Source organism: Takifugu rubripes, chromosome 19 (genome assembly GCF_901000725.2).
Source record: "Takifugu rubripes chromosome 19, fTakRub1.2, whole genome shotgun sequence".
Taxonomy (NCBI): domain Eukaryota; kingdom Metazoa; phylum Chordata; class Actinopteri; order Tetraodontiformes; family Tetraodontidae; genus Takifugu; species Takifugu rubripes.
Genome location: NC_042303.1, coordinates 10,596,254 through 10,614,991, shown reverse-complemented (window position 1 = coordinate 10,614,991; position 18,738 = coordinate 10,596,254). Strand labels below are relative to the sequence as shown.

The following is an 18,738-nucleotide window of genomic DNA, read 5'->3' as shown; positions in this document are numbered from 1 at the left end:
ACCGTCGAGTCCAAGACGTGTTGATATGAAGAAAGTGCAAAATTATGACGGGCAGCCGGGCGAATGAACTCCGAGTTTAAGCCATCGTGGCTTCATGATGGACATCATGATTGTGACTAATAATGGCCCCTGGATTCTGCTGAGGTTGACATGGACGCACGTCAAATGCAAAACACTCGCGACATTGTTAAGCACTTGAAAAGAAAAAAAAAAAAAAAACCAGCAACCTGTGGGCCGGAGTTGGAGGATGTAAGCCGTCACAAAGAAAAAGAGCGCCGTGTAACCAGGAAGAAGCCTGCACACCTGTCAATCAACCATTGTGAGTCGGTCTTGTGTCTCTGGATAGAGGCCAGTCACAATAAGGTACGCAGCATGAGGGTGTGTGGGTGATAAAACAGGACAAACAGCTGAGTCAAGCGTTTAGGCTTGACGGATGGCACAGGCAGAGCAGAACAGACTCATAAATAAGTCACTTTATTTTGCTTTCTTTTCAAAGACTACATTTCTTTATCAACTCTCCATGACAACAAATGGAATTGTTAAATACTGTACACAGCATACTGTACCCCCCCAGTGCACGTCTTCGCAGTTACGTCTCCATAGACGAGTCTTCCTTCACTTTTTATCATCTCTAATAAGACATACGAATACCTTAAGATTAAATAGCATCAGTGTATGATGTAAACATTGTGTCAGACATTGAAGTCACAAGCAAAGGTATATTTTTTTGTTCCTCTTTGAGCAGAAGGGAGAGGAATCTATGCGTCAACAACCATTTGACCTTAGTAATTATCCCAAAGTGAACACCATGTTTGATACTTCAACACACGTGCTACATTTTCTATATTGTCCTGACACTCTTAATAGTCTACAACAGTAAAAAAAAAAAATCATCGATTTTCTGTCTCTGGGCTGCCAGCAGCCAAAGTCTTTCAGACCACACCCACTGCAATCATGTAAGGTAGGAATGCATGAGCAGAACAGGAAAGTCTGTGTCAGGTAGGTAAATCCTGCACTCTTTGTAATACGCCTGTTAACAGGTTGGCCTAACATGCACACGTAATCCAATCTGTGTCTGAGGATATCTGATCAGAACCCACAATTCAGTTCCAACTCGATTAAAAACCCTGTCAGGTCGCTCTGAGCTGTCTTTGTTTGGGTTTTATGGGGGGGTTTTCTCCCCCTCGCAGAGCACAACTGATACTGTTTTTGCCTTTTTTTTTTCTTTTTTTTTTTTTTTAAACTGAGGAGCACATGAAATACAGGATGAACGTCGAAGGGAGGTAGTGCTTGAGGCAAATTAGTTCCGAGCGATAACTCACAGCTTGATTAAAAAAAAGGAAAGAAAACTTCAACTGTTTGATGGAATTTCAGTAAGAATAACATACATTCACAGAACATTCAACAGGCCCGTTTCTGTGCGTCAAAACAGACCCGGACGCCCGGAGGTGTGCACTTCTTTTCCGCGACGGGCACAGTAACAAATATGGCTGTCACCACAACACTTGTCTCCGCCGCCGTGCCGGTGCGCGGACGCGACCATTCAAACCAGCGCACCAGAAGAGCTGCACCAGACTTTCCACTGGTCACACCGGTCATGCGCCCACGTCTGTAAAATATACCGGAGTGACGCACTGCGTAGAAAACTATTATAGACAAATATAGCGGCCTGAGTAAGACTGTAACTTCACCGAGGCGGGGAGACAGTGTGGACGCAGAGGAGAAAACTGAATGAGGATTTGTGTGCTGGCATCCTTCATTTTTCCTTAGGCAGATTAGAGGCCTTACATTTAGCCTTCATATATGAAGTGTCACATGGTTTGGTTACTGACCTTTTGTCCCATATGAGATAAAAAGCAGCTTCCATGTTTATCTCAATAAAAACATCTTCAACCTTCCAGACACAGAATACACAGAGCAGGAGGTTCCAGACCTGCCTGGACCCCTGACCCCCCCCCTTCCAAGAAAAAAAAAAAAAAAAAAAAAAAAAAGAAAGAACAGGACAACATTGAATGTCATGAAATAAAAGTCATATCAAAAATAAGCTCTACAATGTTGATTTCTGCCCACTAGAGACTGTTTTTACACACATCTCAGGTTGTTCCAACATTACCAGTAACTGAATACAGTGCGCACGTACCCTGTGTGTTCAGAATACATGAAGGGGTAAAAAAACAAAGAAAAAAAGCAGCAGTTTGAGGGACGTCAGAGTTCCTTTTCTCTGGTTATTTCAAGTGTTTCTGCTCAGTCTTGTGCTACTTCCACCTGAATGTTTAAAACAAATCCACGTGCGCCCCCCTGCCGGCATGCGCGTGGCGCCGAGTCCCAGGGGTCTGGGCCGCGTGCCGATGGGCCGTCTGCGAACTTCTGGGTGCGGACTGAATCAGCAGTATGAGAGATAATAATGTGTGTCGCTGACCTTCTCATTGTTCTTAATAACGGGTCTGATGCGGGGGGAGCCCTCGCTGTTCTGTCTCTGTAAACCCTGACAACTCACGTACTTCGGGTCCGGTGCAAAACTTTGGGTTGGGGGCATCTTTCCGTTCTGGTACGTGGGAAGACTTTTGGGGCTGTGGTTGCGGAAGCTGCCTCGAGACAAAGGCTCCCTTGGGGGAACCACGGGTGGCTTGTCCTCCTCGATGTACTCCCCTGACAAGCGCCGGAGGTCTCCCGCCTTAGGTGTTCGTGGGGGGACGGGGGGAGGGACCTCGGGCATATCCGTGCCGTTAGCGATGCGCTTCTGGCAGGTGAGGCGCAGCAGCGAGGGCTTGTTAAACGAGCCCACCGGGCCCGAGTGCGAGCGCCGAAGCTTTCTCTGAGCTTGCTGTCTCACGCAGGCGAGCGTCCCCTGCTGCTGCTGCGCCTGCTGTTCCCGGACGTCTTGCGCGAGAGGTCCCTGACTCTGCGCCTCGGGCTCCCGTGGGGTCTGCTGTCCCAGCGGACCGTCATAATAAGCATAGTTTATCTGCCCGCAGTCCCTGAGGCTTCTTCGACCAGAGAGTCCATATCGGAAAGGGGACGGCTTGGAACAATGTTCGGCCACGAGGCAGCAGGTGTCGTCCGTGCACGGGAAGAACTCCACCTCGCTGTCCATGGACTGCATGAGAGAGATGTCCGTCTCCAGGGGAGTGGGAGGCAGCGGCTTGGAGCCTCTGCCCAGCGGACTGCTGCACATGGAAAGCCTCTCGAACGAGGGGACCACCTGGGTGTCATCAGAAGGACTCGGGGTGGATGGTTCAACACTGCAGGACAAGGAAACATGGGAAGGCCGGCATTTCTTTGGAAGCAACCTCTGCGAGCCCGGACTGTTTTTAAGTCCTGTCAAAGAGGAAACATCAGTAAATAATCCCGTCATTAAGGGCATGTTCGTGAATGACAACATAATCCTTCATTAAAAAGAAAGTATATAAAATACTTCCCCGTATAATCTTCTCATAACTTGACTGCAGTTTCATACATAAGCCTAATCTCTCCTCACTGCGCTGCCCAGCAGCAACAGCGAGAGCTTTTCTGTCGTTTCAACATCCGTATTTAGGTTTTCAATAGATTCGGATGGACATTCTGATATTGGACTAAGTCTGCAACATAGGTTTGAACCCGGAAGACGTATAAACTCTTGCACAAGGTCACTTAGGTCAAGTTGGAACACCAGAATAGGAGGATTCTATGGAGCTGACAGAGTTAATCCCTATGAGGACAGTAGGATTGACCTCTTATTTTCGTCCTCCAGTCATTGGTTCAGATTTGCGTGGATTTCAGAAGACGTCTACTTTCATTTACCTACTTTCATAACTTAGTTGAGGTGGAATCTTCAGCTGGGGACGGGAGCTGTAATCTGTGTGCGCACTTTCCATGGTGAAGTAGAAGCTGTCAATTACAGAAATGCCATCAATTCCTGTTTAAATTGGACTCATTACTTTACAGACCGACTTAAACTTTAACGTTTAGTGCTTCTCCAAGTGCCATAAAAAAAATAATACAAGTACAATAAAAATAATGAGGGCTTGTCGTGGCACCTGAACACTCACTTGTCCAGCTCTCGTGGATAGCTCCAGGTGGGTTTGGATTGAGCCATGCTGTGACAGTGGCTGCCCCTTAGGAAGGGGTTTTCTATGGGAAAAGAGATCTCCTGGGCAGTCAGGCCTACTGTGGACATGCTCCAGGTACACTGGGGTCGCATCAAAGCCAGGAAACACTCGGATGGCTCGGCCGGCTGCTCCTGCTCCTGGTGTACCTGCAACAGAGCCAAGATGGAGACCTTAGCAACGGTGGAAGGAGGCCGACGGCTAAAGCAGATGCGTGGAGAGAGAGGACGCGGCCGCATATTGGAAAATACTCTGGAAGAGCCAAGCCAATACCCAACCTCTGAGCCAAGAAAGAAAACCCTGATATTAACGTACAAAAGCTTGTGCCTTTTGCCCATTTGCACTTGATCTTTAGACCTCAACAAAAATAACAATCTCCAATGAGAGATGAGTGACAAAAGCTTGCTTTAAGCCATTTTAGGCTTGCCGGGATTTACTGTCTAATAAAACTGCCTCAGCCCTGTAATACACAGTCAAACATCAGTCTTTTTTCTAGGACAGCCTGAACTGTAAGAATATTTGTGGTGTCACTCGTGTAAAACGATGGTTATGGGGCCATAAACCCAAGCAAGAACTGAATTCAAATTGTACAAAAAGCAACATCAAGTGAGTTTATTTGTTGCTTCAAACTATGTGTGTCATTCCTTTTGTTCTGTAATTTGCTTTAATCATGTAAATATGACGTCTCCTGCCTTGAAGCTGACAGTGTAGCAGCCTCCCTCAGGTAGACAAGATGTAAGCAATGTCTAAGCTTGACAGAGGTTGTTGTTTAAGAATTCAGATGTTTTAGGACACGGTCACATTGCTTCTTCTGAAATCTGTTGGGTTCATTTGCGGCCCACAAGCCACCTAACCAGACGCTCGATATCCAGTCAGGAGCAGTGGTTGCCTGTGCTACAGCAATAAAATGGAACAGGCTGTGCTGCAAAAGCTAAAGTTTGCCAAAGTCATCCAATTAACAGGTGATAAGGATGTAAAAAAAAATGTGACTGAAATTACACAAACACAGCAGAAGAGTGGACATCCCTGACTTTCAAAACCCACAAACCACCTGAAAAGAGATGTGAATGTGCAACCAATGACTTTTGCTCTAATGCTGGTAACCAAGTTACAATAAGTTCTGGAGGTGAAGCTAGATCATTAAAGCCCAACTTGGTGCCGATGCCAGTCATCGCGACACCGACGACCTGTGAGCATGTTGATATCAGATAGATAGAGAGATAGAGAGATAGAGAGATAGAGAGATAGAGAGATAGAGAGATAGATAGATAGATAGATAGATAGATAGATAGATAGATAGATAGATAGATAGATAGATAGATAGATCGAGAGAGAGAGAGAGAGAGAGCTGTGCTGTGGTGCTACAATCTTGCCAGGCCTGAATTGCAAAGGAAGACGGCTCCTCCTGATGTTGCAAGAACTCCAATGAAATGACCTGAATGTTCCTGCCATGTCAAGTATGTGTCAGGGCTGAGTACACAATGCCTACAGTAGGTGAAGGTATGGTGGAGTGCAGCAGCAATATTCCGGCGTATCAGGACAAATTTGTTGTGAAATCCTGTTTTGCATGTGCGGGTTTTTGAGTGCAGCCACCATGTCAGTGCTCACAGAACCCCCCCCCCCACACACACACATACACACTGCCCTCATTGGCCCGTAGCTGTTAATCCATTTTTCTCCCAGACTGCAGGAAAACAGGTGCACCCATGGCCCCAGTTACCATCGGTCCTGGAAAATACAAAAGAGGTTCGTGCGCGCCCATGGACATGCTGTCCTCTGTATAATGTAGGGGTGATGACTGAGAGGAACACGGCCCCCGTCAATTCTGCGTCTCCTGTGAGCCATATTTATGCGCGGGGCCTGACAGCTGGCCAGAAACAAAGCCTTAAAACAACAGGAAGACTGGAGGCATCGAGTCGAGCCAAACTGCCCAACAAGGCATGCAATCCCCCACACACGGGGCCACCGATTCGGTTCGGCGGGGATGGGAAGCAACATGATCCTCGATAATGAACCCTCGGGGGCCCGTGCTTCCTCTTGCAACAGGTGCAAAGACTGTTCATCCTGGCAGTTAACCACCGGAGCATTTACAGGCAACAGGATTAAACAAATGATGTGCAGCCATGCAGAGCATTAACCTGCTCAAGGGGGTATTCTTTAAGTCACTTAATTTAGATACTTTGACCATCTGAGGAACCTTTTTATGGGCATGCGCTGGTTATACAATAGGAAGGCCGAGAGAGTGGGGAGATAACAGGGGCCATGGGTGTCAGAAGAGAGGAGGCCTAATGGGGCTGGCGGTGATGCAAAACATCGCCTGTGACTGGATTGACACACAGCGCTTGAAAAGAGTTCACACCCCGCTCGCGACACCCCTGCAGCGGTTTCCGAGCAACCATACCCGCTCTACCTGTGCGGCAAGCAAACAGCGTGCACACCCCCTCACTTTACCGGATTGAGATAATAATGGTTAGAAGCCCTCTAGCAGGCAGGTGACTCACGCCACAACATACAAGACTGCTATTTGGCGACGGCAATGAATGGTGATATAGACAGATCTGTCATCTTCCTTTTTTCCAGGATGGAAAATTACAAATATCCCAAAATAGAGAAGGCTCGGGTTTAGCCAGCAGACAATAAAGAGGTCAAAATACACATTAGATGACGACAAAATGCTTATGAGATCCATGTGTAAATATGGGTAAGTGTTCACTTGAATTTTGTTTTATATAAATCTCTCAATAAAAATAGTTTAAAGGGGAGAGTAAAAAGGCTTCAAAAAACAAAAACCAAACAAAAACTTAAGAGCAAGAAGTCGCAAGTTTGCATCAATCAGCGGTGTCCGTCCTGCTGGCACCAACATACAAAACAATAGGCAGGCGTGACACGGGCTATTACGGTAGCCCACACAAGACATTTCAAGCCACTCTCCGGACTCACCAAAATAACTCCACAGTTATCCTCCGCTGGCGGAGTCGCTCCTCTTTTAGTCAAATATAGCTCCTCGGTTTTCCTGGCAGGCGGGGGGAGCGGGAAGACTTCAAACTTGAGATTTCATCGGGACCGGGACGCCAGTGCTTTTTGGGTGACGCTCCGGATATAATGTGACACTTTGAGCTGAGTCTTCTGTTGTAGAGAGCAATGTCTTATAGGTTCACCGCGGCGCAGAGGCGCTCGCTCCACCCTGCGCACTTGCCCTTAAAGGCACAGCGTCGGCGCTGCGCTTCTGCCGCAGCGTAGGTGCGGCGTGACAGGCGGAGACGGTGCGGGAAAGCGCCCTCAGACGCGCATTGGTGGAGATCACAGTGTGCAGTAAAAGTTTTGCAACCCATCTCTATGTATTTGAGCCTTATGTTGGTATTAAACACCTAAAGCATCCACAGTAGTGGGAGACTTTACATTCTGTGAACTTTATAACACTTCAAAAGTGCATCCTGCTTATTTTCATGCAGCCAGGGAGACAGCCACTAATGAGGATGGCTCCAGAACAGATAACAAAGACAACGGGCGCAGAAACCCTCTTATCAGCACTGTATTCTGCTCACTGAATAGGGCCCGGGTTGTTTTGCTGCCTGCTTATCAGATCACCCTGGGCACTTTCTTTCAGCCAGACTTGTTCTCTGCTTACCTGACATGCTCACATAAAACAGGGCACAATTAAGAACCCTTGTGGAGGGATTCTTGTGCATAAATTCGTCTTTATTCGGCCATGCCGTTCTTCACACGCTCCGTAGGTACTGAGAGTGCGAGCGGTGTCACCTGGGCTGTGCAAACCCAGCAGTGACATGCACACTAACCAAACACTGCAACACAATGGCTACAAACAACTCGCGCTGAATCAATAGTGGCAGAAAGCCGAGGTGTGTGCGGAGAGAACAGAGTGCTCTTGTGTCCGACTTAGTAAATCCTTTACAGCTTGGGCTCCAGATCCCCAAACCCGAAAAGCCTCTCAGTCCACATTTGGCCCCTGCGCTGAAAAGATTCCAGCTAATCCCTTCTTAGAATTGCAGGCACATTTTTGGGATTCTCCTGGAAAACTAAAAGAAAGAAGGAAAAAACATGGCAAAATGGATAACAGGAGCAGCAGAGTTTGGGTCTAAAGTGATTTAAGTTGACATCATCGTGGTTGGTCGTGTTCGTGTAAACTCGGAGTCAGTCGAATCCAGCTCAGTCAGACGTGTCTGGGTGTGAATTCAATCTTTCTACAGAAACTTTTCCAGCCAAACAGACAAATTCAGAGGGATAAATGTGCTTCATGTGCAAACTGTCTGTCCAGCCTCTGCACCCCCCCCCCCCCCCCCCACCACCACCACCACCACCACCACCACCCTCCTTGTTTGGCAGCACTGTTGTGATGTCATCACTTGCAGGAAGTTCCTTATAAAGTTAGTTGGGGAGGGAGATAAGGCAGAGCGAGCCGTGGTGAAGCTTCTAGATGGCAGATGAAAGCACTGGTGACAAAGATGATATCCATGTCAGGAAACTGCTTTGTCTCTGCACCGTGATGCACGAAAAATTTGATCCACACACATTAAAATGCCCATTTGTTTTTAGCTTCTCTTTTTTTTTTGAGGGGGTTTAACTGTGTCTGGTGCAGGGAGGAAGCAGTTTCCTTTCGTGCTGCAACACCAGGGCACACAAATGAAGGTTCTCAGGGTGGAGTTTAGATGGGAACAACTGCACTGTCACTGTAAATGATTTATTGACTATAGAGGTCACGGTTTGCATTGCCTCAGCCTGCTGAGGTCATTAAATTATGTGCATATTTAACTCCTGTCCAAAGTTCACACTGATACAAGCACATCAACAAAGGGTTCAAGGTGACGTCAACCCTGTCCTGTCAGAAGCAAACTGGTGTTTCACTCTTTTGTTTTGTTTTTTACTATTACTAAATCTTTAAGCTTTTATGACTTTTGAGTTTCCAGCTGCAGCAGCAACGTCTGCAACCTTGTGGACTCACACATGCGGACTGTTGCTGCAGTTCAAAAGAGAAATAAAAATGTCACTTTGCCTGCAGCAAAAACAGACATGAAGGGTCTGCAGCATCTGTGGTGGAGTGTGTGATGATCATGGCATGGTGCATGTGTAAAAGTCCAGATGGTGGCGACAGGTGTGGCAGAGATCTCCTGTTTAATCATTGGCCCTGTTTTTGTGTTCCCATCGATCCACATCTGCAGATAAAGATAACATTTCAACACCACTGGCACATCTGTGTAAAACACACACACCCGTACACACACTTGGCTCCATATATGACAGCACATGGCAACAGCCTAAGACCTTCTACCTCCCCACACCAAACTTGCCCAAGTCCCCCGACTGCTTCTCTTATTAATCACTTCCTGTATCGGGCGGAAAAGAATTCTGGGAATCTGCAGGATTTTATCGTAAATTGCCTCACAAGCAGGTATTTTCTTCTTTGGAATGCATTATAATCAGGAACAGCAATAAGGAGTCATCGTTGCATCACTCCTCCACATTGTTATGTTGAGTGCTTGAAGTGTAGCCACAGCCTGCCGTCAGAGAGGGGGTGGAGACACCCAGTCCGCCTCCTTGATGATGTCAGGGTGTGTTTAGACTCCATAACCCAAGGATCACTTCAGACACAGACTGGAGGAGTTACTGGCAAACTCATCCCTGTGACTGAGCCTGACTAAGAGTCACAGTGGTAATTATGGTGGCTGGATGTCCGCGGGGATAACATCCTGTATTAATTATTTTGGGAAGTATTAATAAATAGGGAACACTCAGAACTGGAAGTCACATTCCGTCCCACATAATATGATACACAGGCACCCACACAAACACGTTCATTTGTGTCTGGTGTCAGAGGAGAAGCTGTGAAAACGACAGCTGTGGTATAACGAGAGCGTCACGCTGGTTCGGCCTCTGGTCCTGAGCCAGTTCCTGCACCACTGGAACTCTACAGGACCGGCCTACGCAGATGGAAACTGCTTACATGTATAGATTTCCAGTTTTAACCACCTATATCTTGCCTTAATGTTCATTTTTTTCTTTTTTTGCAGTGCTACATCACCATGTTTCAGATGCGTGGTGCCTGTATTCATTTCAAAACACTGATCTCTGGCATATGGCCGATGAGTATCCCAGATTTCCGGGTGTCAGCCTGGAAAGGAGAGCATTTCGGCTTTATTAATGTGGCGATCTGTTAATCTTAAACAGCGAGTGTCTCCCAGAAGAGTTTGCGATTTCCTGATTTCCCCCTCCCTTGTGGGGGATATTAGAGACATGGCCCGGTCCTGCTGATAAAGATATCAGATGTGTTCCACCAGAGGCAACAGTCAGTTCACCTTCAAAGCAGGGCACTTTTCACGAGGCATAAATCAGGAGGCACATGGATTTGAAAGAATGTTTTTCCAGGTACAGTAAAAAGGGGGAAAACACACATGTGTGTTGCAGAGAAGGATGCAGGCCATACATGTGATGAACCAGTCCTTCTCCATGTGTGTATAACTGAGTGCATGTGGCGCGGCCCGATGACAGGGACTGAGTCATTCAGGGCAGAGTATGCGCTTTGTAAGTGCGCCTTTTGTTCTATACACACGTGGACTTAGGCCTTCGGATGAAGTCAGCCAGACTACCTGATCCAGAGTCGCATTAATTCCTCCCAGCGCCAACGCTGTGGATCACTGATCACACCGGGCTCTTAATGAGCTCGCTTATGGCTTCAGGAGAACACAGACGTGGTCCAGTCCTTGTTTTCCATCCTTCACAGGCATGCTGGCTGTGCAGATGCATATGTTTGGGGCAAAATGTAGCCCTCCGGGGGGAAAACCGTGCGTGGGTGGTCAATGGAGCCCTGTCCTAAACTCAGTAAGGGTAGGAGGACTGTGATGGCCCAGGGGGTTCAAACTAAGAGCTCAGCCAGATGAATAACCTTGGACCGTGACAGTTGTTGTACCTTTTCTTGAGAGTTAATTAATCCTCATGTGAGAACTCTAAAGTTTGCATGTGTTTTAATGTGAAAGCTATTTAAATATGGTTAAAACTCATTGAATAATTAAATGGAAGAAAGTCTCTATTATGTATTTATTCATGACTATAACACAAAGCAGGGTGGTATAGTAACTAAAGCATAGTTTTTTAAATGACTGAGTTAAGTGCAAATTTATTGTATTTCCAGTCAGATACCAACAAAACGTTGGCTCTCTTTTTCCAAAGAACAGCTCCATGAAACTGGACAGGAAGTGACTTACAGTTTACATATGTAAATAGGGCAATGCGCACCAGATAAAATCCAAGCTGGCCACGGCCCGTGGCTGTCATAAATTCTGACATTTTGCTTGTCACGCAAACATATGTGACATATTACAACAGTGTGTGTCACACCCAGGTTAATTTAAGAAAGAGAGTCGCATCACCTGATCATGATCAAAACAGCAAAATCAGTCTGAACACACCTTGTTGGCACCCAGGACAGTGCCACACAATAGGGTGTTCTTTTTTGAAATGGTTTTAATGTTGAGGCCAAACATGGTAGTAGTTCGTGTGATGCTGGGAATCATCAGGTGGATGCACACTGTGTACGCTGTTAATACACTTTTATAATCCCACTGTTGAAAATAGGGAAAAAAGCTTGGTCTTCAACAGAAGACCCCAGCCCCACCCCCCTTCCATCCCAAGCTTCATACAGGCTAGACTGGGAGCAGACTCTGGATAAAAGACTGTAATTATCTAAAGATAATTTCTGAGCTGCACAGACAATAAAATAATGGGTTACATCTGCATTCATGTGAGTAGTGAAGGTGTGTTCAAAGGCACTCGTCACCTTGCAGATCTCATTGTTCAGCTGGGATCTGGCTGTTGCTGAGTGCATCTCACCTCCTATTCCATGTTCTGATTGATGATGCTCATCATTCGGGGCAGATTTATCTATTCCCTCACTGTCACATTTGGAGCAAGATCAGGTTTGAGTCACTTCAGACAGGTTACTGTAAACACTGGCTAATGGTAGCATTCTACCAGTACTTAAAAGCTGGAATTTCCAAGTCTGAAGCTTGCAACTTGATCTAAGATGGCCGCTCTCTGCTTCAACAGTGGGAAAAACTCTGGCCACACTGATAATTAGTTGTGTCATTACTTTTTGTGTCATTTACTTTGCCTCAGGCAGAGCTCAACAGGAAGTTCAGAACCTCAGCTCGCAGCTTGTACTATGTTACATCTAGAGACAATTAGGTCAAATTGTTATTATAATTGATAAAAGATACTCTTTTGCACAAACCCTGCAGACCTTAGCCTATCAGGAAATAAATCAGTCCCACATCAAAGCCTGTACGGGTCTCCGGGGCCCGAAGGGCGAGAGGGAGAGCTCCGCGGCATCTGTGGAAAAGTAACAAAAATAGCAACACTTTGAAAAGAAGCAAAGAAGAGGCTACATGTTATAATAAAAAAAAAAACTGAATTGTGCGTGGGCAGGAATGGCACACACACACGGGCACGTACGCACACATTCAAATACAGACAGGCAGATTTTTCTTTTCCACACTCCAAGCAACACTTTGAAAGCGGCAGCCTGTACTTAACTCTCCCTACCCACTAATCTTGCTTTAAAACCATATTTAAGCATCCTGATATAATTACTAAACCATTTGGAACATTCTGTGAAACACCTTCTATGATACCCACATGCAAACACATTCATTTTACACATACTCCAACAGATAGGACACTCGCATACTTGACCTTTTCACCTTTGGCTTGGTTTAAGGATTGGCTTTAAATGGGGGCTGGTTTTAAAGTGGTTAGGACCCACTGTGGCACCCCGTGTGTTAAACAACCTTTTGTGTTATTGCTCGTGACCTGAATTTCCTAAATATGCCATCCTGAACAAAATTCTCCCAACAGAATCAGATAAAATCGTTTTAGGAAGATGAAGAAAATTAAAGCATCTCTCTCTGTCAAAGCTGTAATTAGCCTGTGGTGTAATTAAAAGGTTGCCATAATACCCCTGGAAGAGAATCTGAGATTAAGGCAGTAATAATTTTACACTTGTATTCCGGTAATATGTGAGTCGTAAGCATCAGCAGACAGCCATCCTGTTCATGCTTGTGTCTCCATTATGAGATAAACCTGAGCAAAAATGCTGACCTCTACCTAACCCTCACCTCCCACCCCATCCATACACACACAAACACACACACACGCACCACCCCCGCTCCACCCCCCGCAACAATTACTGTACGTGCATCCCGGGATATGGAAAGAAGTGGAGCCAGTTGTTTGCATTAGTCAAACAGAGGGATCCAGCCTTTAAGGCCGCCATTGTGTCATAAACAAGAGAGAAGACAGAGCAGGAGACAGGCGAGACAGACGGTGAGGTGGCTGCTCTGTGTGTTTACTCAGATTAGAGCTTAAACTAAGTCCATGCAGCAGGGGCCGACTCAAACGTGATGACTGTCACGTAAACGACCTATCAGCCATATAGTGTTATGAATGAAACGTGTTAGCCATCATGGATGAAGGTGACATTGCAGTCGTCCTTAATTTCATTAGGGAGTTTTTCCTATTTGCTTTCTGGATTGCTCCCACTCCACCAGGGCCCAAGTTGTGGATGCATACCAACATCAGGCCAGATAAGGTGGTGCGCCACTGAAAGATGTCCCAAACACCCAGCTCTTCCCTCCCTGGCCCACTCCAACAGCTCCTTTCAGAGATATCTCTGCTTGGTGCGCTATCATGACAGGAAGCACCCAGTGGAGAGCCAAAACAACAGCTTTGCTTCCCCTGGCTTCTCTTTGCCCTGGGAGCTAAAGGGAGGAGGAGAGGGGCAAAGATAGGGTAAACAACTGTTGCTGCCTCCATCTCCTCACCTTCTGTTTTCATCAGCACAAGTTCATGTGAAGAAGGAAACAAGCATGTGTCACTATGAATCAAAGCCTGTGCACACTTGATGGCAGCTCAAATCAAACCATGACCAGGAAGTGAGGATGAAGCTGTAATTACAAATATTAATGGGCTGAATTGGTGTAATGACTCATGTGAAATAAAGGAGAAGAGGAAGAGTGTGAGAGAGTCAGAGAGAGATGAGAGATCAGGGAGTAGTCAGAGGAGCGAGGCCGCCCACACAAACCACAGAGGGCTGAGTCAGGAGCCGCTGGCACACTGCTGGGACACAGGCAGGCCGTGCTGCCTCAGGCAGAGAGCACAGGCAGTCAGAGGGACCAGGCGGTCAGAGGGACCAGGCGGTCAGAGGGACCCGGTGGTCAGAGGGACCCGGTGGTCAGAGGGACCCGGTGGTCAGAGGGACCAGGTGGTCAGAGGGACCAGATGGTCAGAGGGACCCGGTGGTCAGAGGGACCAGGTGGTCAGAGGGACCCGGTGGTCAGAGGGACCCGGTGGTCAGAGGGACCAGGTGGTCAGAGGGACCAGATGGTCAGAGGGACCCGGTGGTCAGAGGGACCAGGTGGTCAGAGGGACCAGGTGGTCAGAGGGACCAGATGGTCAGAGGGACCCGGTGGTCAGAGGGACCCGGTGGTCAGAGGGACCCGGTGGTCAGAGGGACCAGGTGGTCAGAGGGACCCGGTGGTCAGAGGGACCAGGTGGTCGGAAAGAACAGCCAGCGTAAGAGAAAACAGGCAATGAGAGAGCAGACAGTGAGACAGAACTGTCAGACAGCAGGCTGTCACAGAACAGCCTAGTAAAGAGATAACAGTTCAAATGCAGCGTGTCAGAGCAGGCAGTTCGAGAGCAGGCTGTCAGAAAGCAGGCAGTCGGAGTCGTGCCGGTTGTTTTAAGCAGAGCTGTGAGGCTGTGCAGCCTGTTCAGCAGATAAGAAACTGAGCGCTGCAGCACGTTTTTGAATCACCAGTTGGCCTTTTCACACTGAAAAACCAGTCAGCCATATTGCCCGGCAGTCTTACAGAGTTCCGACTGTTTGTCCTGTCGGTATTTGTGCGTCTTGCTTTAGTCCGTGGTTACCCATCAACGCTGATGTTGCCACCAGTTACACCTGCTGTTTTGCTGGCTCGGCCTCTCCTTCCTGTTTTCGAGGTGTGCTGTTGGTCATGTTGTGTACACTCTCTTTCCCTCTGGCTGCTATTGCAGAGCTGATAAAAACCCTCCCTCCTATGGACGCACAGATAAGAACCTGTGATAACAACAGGTGGAATAGTTAGCGTGCACGCTCGACGGGCACGGCACATATGCACGGTGCATGAAGCTGAAGTGTCCTCGGTGGACATTTGAAATGCGCTGGGCTCATGGACGCCACATTTTGACACCCAATGTGAAGCTTTCATGGAGTGCGGGCTGTTTATAGCTGATTACTCAATAGCCCCGCAGCTAAATCCCCCACTGTGAGCATGTAGGAGCTCTGAGTATCCGGCCGTCGAATCGAGCTTTCAGTGTTATTAAAGAACATGAGATCCTTTTAAACACCTGTGCACTTCAAAGCCAGTTCAAATGCTGAAAACTGCGCCGCCTTTACCAAAAGCCTGGGAAAATGTAAACAGCTCATCGGCAAGCGGCTCAACTCGGACTCGGATCAGACCCTTTATTGGAGAGAGCCGTGTTCCTTGGATCCAACCAGACTGGCTTGCTGGAATAACGCCGTGACCGTGTTTACAGAGTTCACGGTGGTGGTGAGTGCGGATTAGAGCGAGGCCGCTTTAAGAATCCCACCACCCACCCCGCGTCTCCCAGAGCCAGGACGTGGTTGAGAGTCCAGCCTGAAATGGGCGCAGACCTTCTCTTCCCACTAGCTGCATTTTCTGTCTAGTGTTTCACGCACATAAAGAACCCACACATTGTTTGTTTTACTTGTTGCCGTAGCGATAGTTACATCTCCCAGCATGACCTGAATAGATGGCATGGAAGTGATGCCAATGACAATGGAATTCATTTTGCTTCTACTACGCATGCTTATGGGAATGGAAACGCCTCTGACCTCTTCTGCTGCATTGAAATGAATTCCCACTAAAAATGAGTTATTTTTTCCTTTTTTTTTTTTTTTTATCTCTTGGCCACGTCATGTACACAATAGCTTTGTCAAAACAATGTGACTGACAACGCAGTTGTGTTTCCACTTAAAAATTTCAAATAAAGGTTTCATACAGTAGCCAGAAGAATGTGCTACGTAACTTTACGCTTATGATCTTAATTTAAATAAAACAAAATAAGATAAATATACATATTTATAAGGTGTGAAACAAGAATTCTGAGATTCTTCTGTTGGATAAATAGCAAATAAGCAAATAAGGTCTTTAAATTAGTTTAATATTAAAAAAACAAAACATTTTAATTAGGTACATGCAATACAGTATGCTGCACTTATTCAAAATGCAGTTGTCAGGTTTCTGATGCATGCTGTAGTCCATAAATTAATTGGGGTTGGTTCAGGATTTACCACATTTCCCCCAGCCCCCTTATGTCCCCATGGGTTTTCCAGGCATTCCAGTTTACACTACGGGTGAACTGGTGACTCTATGCTGCCTGCAGGTGTGGTTGGTTCCCTTCAGAAACAGATTTCAAATCCAAACAGCACTTATCCTGGTTAAATACCTGATTAAAACCACTGGTATTCCAGTATAGCACTGCAGTAAATGAACTGGTTACATTCCAGAAACGAACACTTGAGGTGCTAAGTGTATAATTGGCAACTGTGGCCAGTGTGGTGGAAGTCTGGAGTGTTTTTGTGTGTCACTGACAGCCTGTTTCTTGAGTGTCACTGATGGAACATGACCAGAACAGATTACCCTGGGCCCGGATGGGGGAGGGGAGGGGGCCCACATCCCGATTTTTCTGTTTGTTCCTGGATCAACAGGCTGTTTGTCTCCTGCTCCGTCAGCGAGACAGCAGGATATATTGCTGCGGCCTGATTGTTTTACAGCCGTTTGGCACCAGACCGTCTGCCTCAGGTAAAATCTGTACCTGTGAGCTCAGCCAAATCAAAAGGGTGCTAATATAAACCAGTGCTGGGACTGGAGACAGCGAGGCCCAGCGATTCTTGAGCAACTACGTTCAGCGTTGTTTTGTGATAAGCGCAGCTTGCAGGGGGGTTACTTGCACCTCCAAACAATGGAAACATGACCATCCTGGCTACATGAATGCAAATATTCTGAAGTATGAGATTAGAGAGCCTGCTTATAGTATCACATTCTTTGTGGGATTAGCTGTGCTAAGCATTTGCATCAAAGGAACAAAAAAAAAAATAGGAAAAGAGTCTTAGATGCACCCAGTGAAAGGTTTTGTTGTGAATAAATGAAGCTTCTTCAGAGGCGAGCGTTCTTAACTGTTTGTTAGATTATCATGGGGCAACTCCGGAGGTTTGTCATCTGTGACTGGTTGAACCTGATCTGTCACATGTATCTCTGTCCTTTCGCAAAGCACAGAGGGTGGAGTTTACCCCTGCCTGTCTATGCAAACGAGCAAAAAAATACACATCTTGCATAATTATAATGAGCAGCATTATACTGTTTTCCTGAGAATCACATGGACACTCGAGTTTAGTGGGTTAGGGCTGTCCTCTTTTTAATCTGCGAGGGAACCAAGGCTGCAGCGACACATACGAACCAGAATGAAGTTTATAAGAACGCACGCTGTAGGACATTTTATCTGCACCATCTTTGATGCTTAACTTGGATCCAGCATGTACTGCATGAAAGGAGAGGGGGAAAAAAACGGCAGCATGTTGTGCAACCATTCGTCACAGAGGTGGTCAGGTCATGCAAGGGTGTTTTTCTCCAGAGACTTCTGCAAAAATTGCTTTTTGCAGCCAACGTCTACGCGTGTGCATTGCTCACTCTGTGCCTATTCACCCTGGATTCTTCCCAAATTATGGTAATAATTGAAAACATATTTCAGACGCAACCTGGAGTACTGCTGACTGAGTCAAGGATTTCCTCCCTCTGTACTCAGCATGTGTTTTTAAAAAAATAATATAAATGTCAAACAAGTCAGGATTTATGAAACCTGGCTGAGGGGTTAACCCAGAGATGAACAGGAGAGCGCTGCCTTTAAAGTCACTAACCCCTCCCCGACACAGCACCCCCGTCATCACACGCTTCGAAAGCTCTGGGCATCAGTTGGTAGATGTTACACAGATATTTCCGTCACCTTTTCCACACGCATGTGCGCGGCAGGCTCTCCTGTGTCATCTGGCTGCAGTTTACAAACAGTCTGTCTCCCGTTACTGGACACCGCAGCTATTCTGGCTTCCTCTTCCGATGCAGAGTGTCCAGTCTCCATGTTGAAGTCAGCAAGCCAAGGTCAGCGGGTTACATTCCTCCAGCTCTTTGGCATTCTGCCCCAGGGTAGTATAGTGTGTGTGTGTGTGTGCGTGTGCGTGTGCGTGTGTGTGTGTGTGTGTGTGTGTGTGTGTGTGTATTTCATACCAAAGGCTGGAAGAGTTCTATACTGAGGGAAGAGAGAGAAACATGCACATGCACAGGATTCCCAGAGAAAACTTGAGTCTTGAAATGGCAGTTTGCTCAGGGCCGTGATCGATGCCGGGTCTATGCCTCGACACCTTCCTATTCCCCCCCCCCCCCCCCCCCCCAGGAGGTGTGCTGCTGTTTGCTCAGGGGTGGACACTGATCCTTCGGGATCAATTGCCTACAGACATATTTTTAAGTCTATCCGGTTGATTTAGACTCTGTGTACTTGACATTTGAGCTCGCCAGCGGAAGTAAAGCGA

At 46.9% G+C, this 18,738-nt stretch overlaps 1 protein-coding gene across 2 annotated transcripts; it reads right to left on the bottom strand.

The window, feature by feature from the left end:
* Positions 1 to 1,206: 1,206 nt before the first annotated feature.
* errfi1a (ERBB receptor feedback inhibitor 1a) lies at positions 1,207 to 7,322 on the bottom strand. 2 transcript variants are annotated; one of them, XM_003973403.3, is made up of 4 exons: positions 7,026 to 7,322; positions 4,029 to 4,234; positions 3,785 to 3,867; positions 1,207 to 3,318 (listed from the first exon to the last, which is right to left on the bottom strand). In XM_003973403.3, the coding sequence occupies exons 2-4, from the start codon at positions 4,178 to 4,180 to the stop codon at positions 2,384 to 2,386; spliced, it is 1,170 nt and encodes a 389-aa protein (XP_003973452.1). In that variant the 5' UTR covers positions 4,181 to 4,234; positions 7,026 to 7,322; the 3' UTR covers positions 1,207 to 2,383. The 2 variants fall into 2 exon arrangements, with proteins under 2 accessions (XP_003973452.1, XP_029682793.1); XM_029826933.1 differs by lacking the exon at positions 7,026 to 7,322 and having other exon boundaries at positions 4,017 to 4,156.
* Between the last annotated feature and the right edge of the window lie 11,416 nt (positions 7,323 to 18,738).

What these genes read in the sequence shown, in the direction of transcription:
- errfi1a (XM_003973403.3), bottom strand. Translation starts at nt 4,180, where the DNA reads ATGCGACCCCAGTGTACCTGGAGCATGTCCACAGTAGGCCTGACTGCC. An exon ending in TATCCACGAGAGCTGGACAA is followed by an intron (nt 3,868 to 4,028) that starts GTGAGTGTTCAG and finishes TGTAATTGACAG; the next exon opens with CTTCTACTTCACCATGGAAA. An exon ending in ACCTCAACTAAGTTATGAAA is followed by an intron (nt 3,319 to 3,784) that starts GTAGGTAAATGA and finishes CCTCTTTGACAG; the next exon opens with GACTTAAAAACAGTCCGGGC.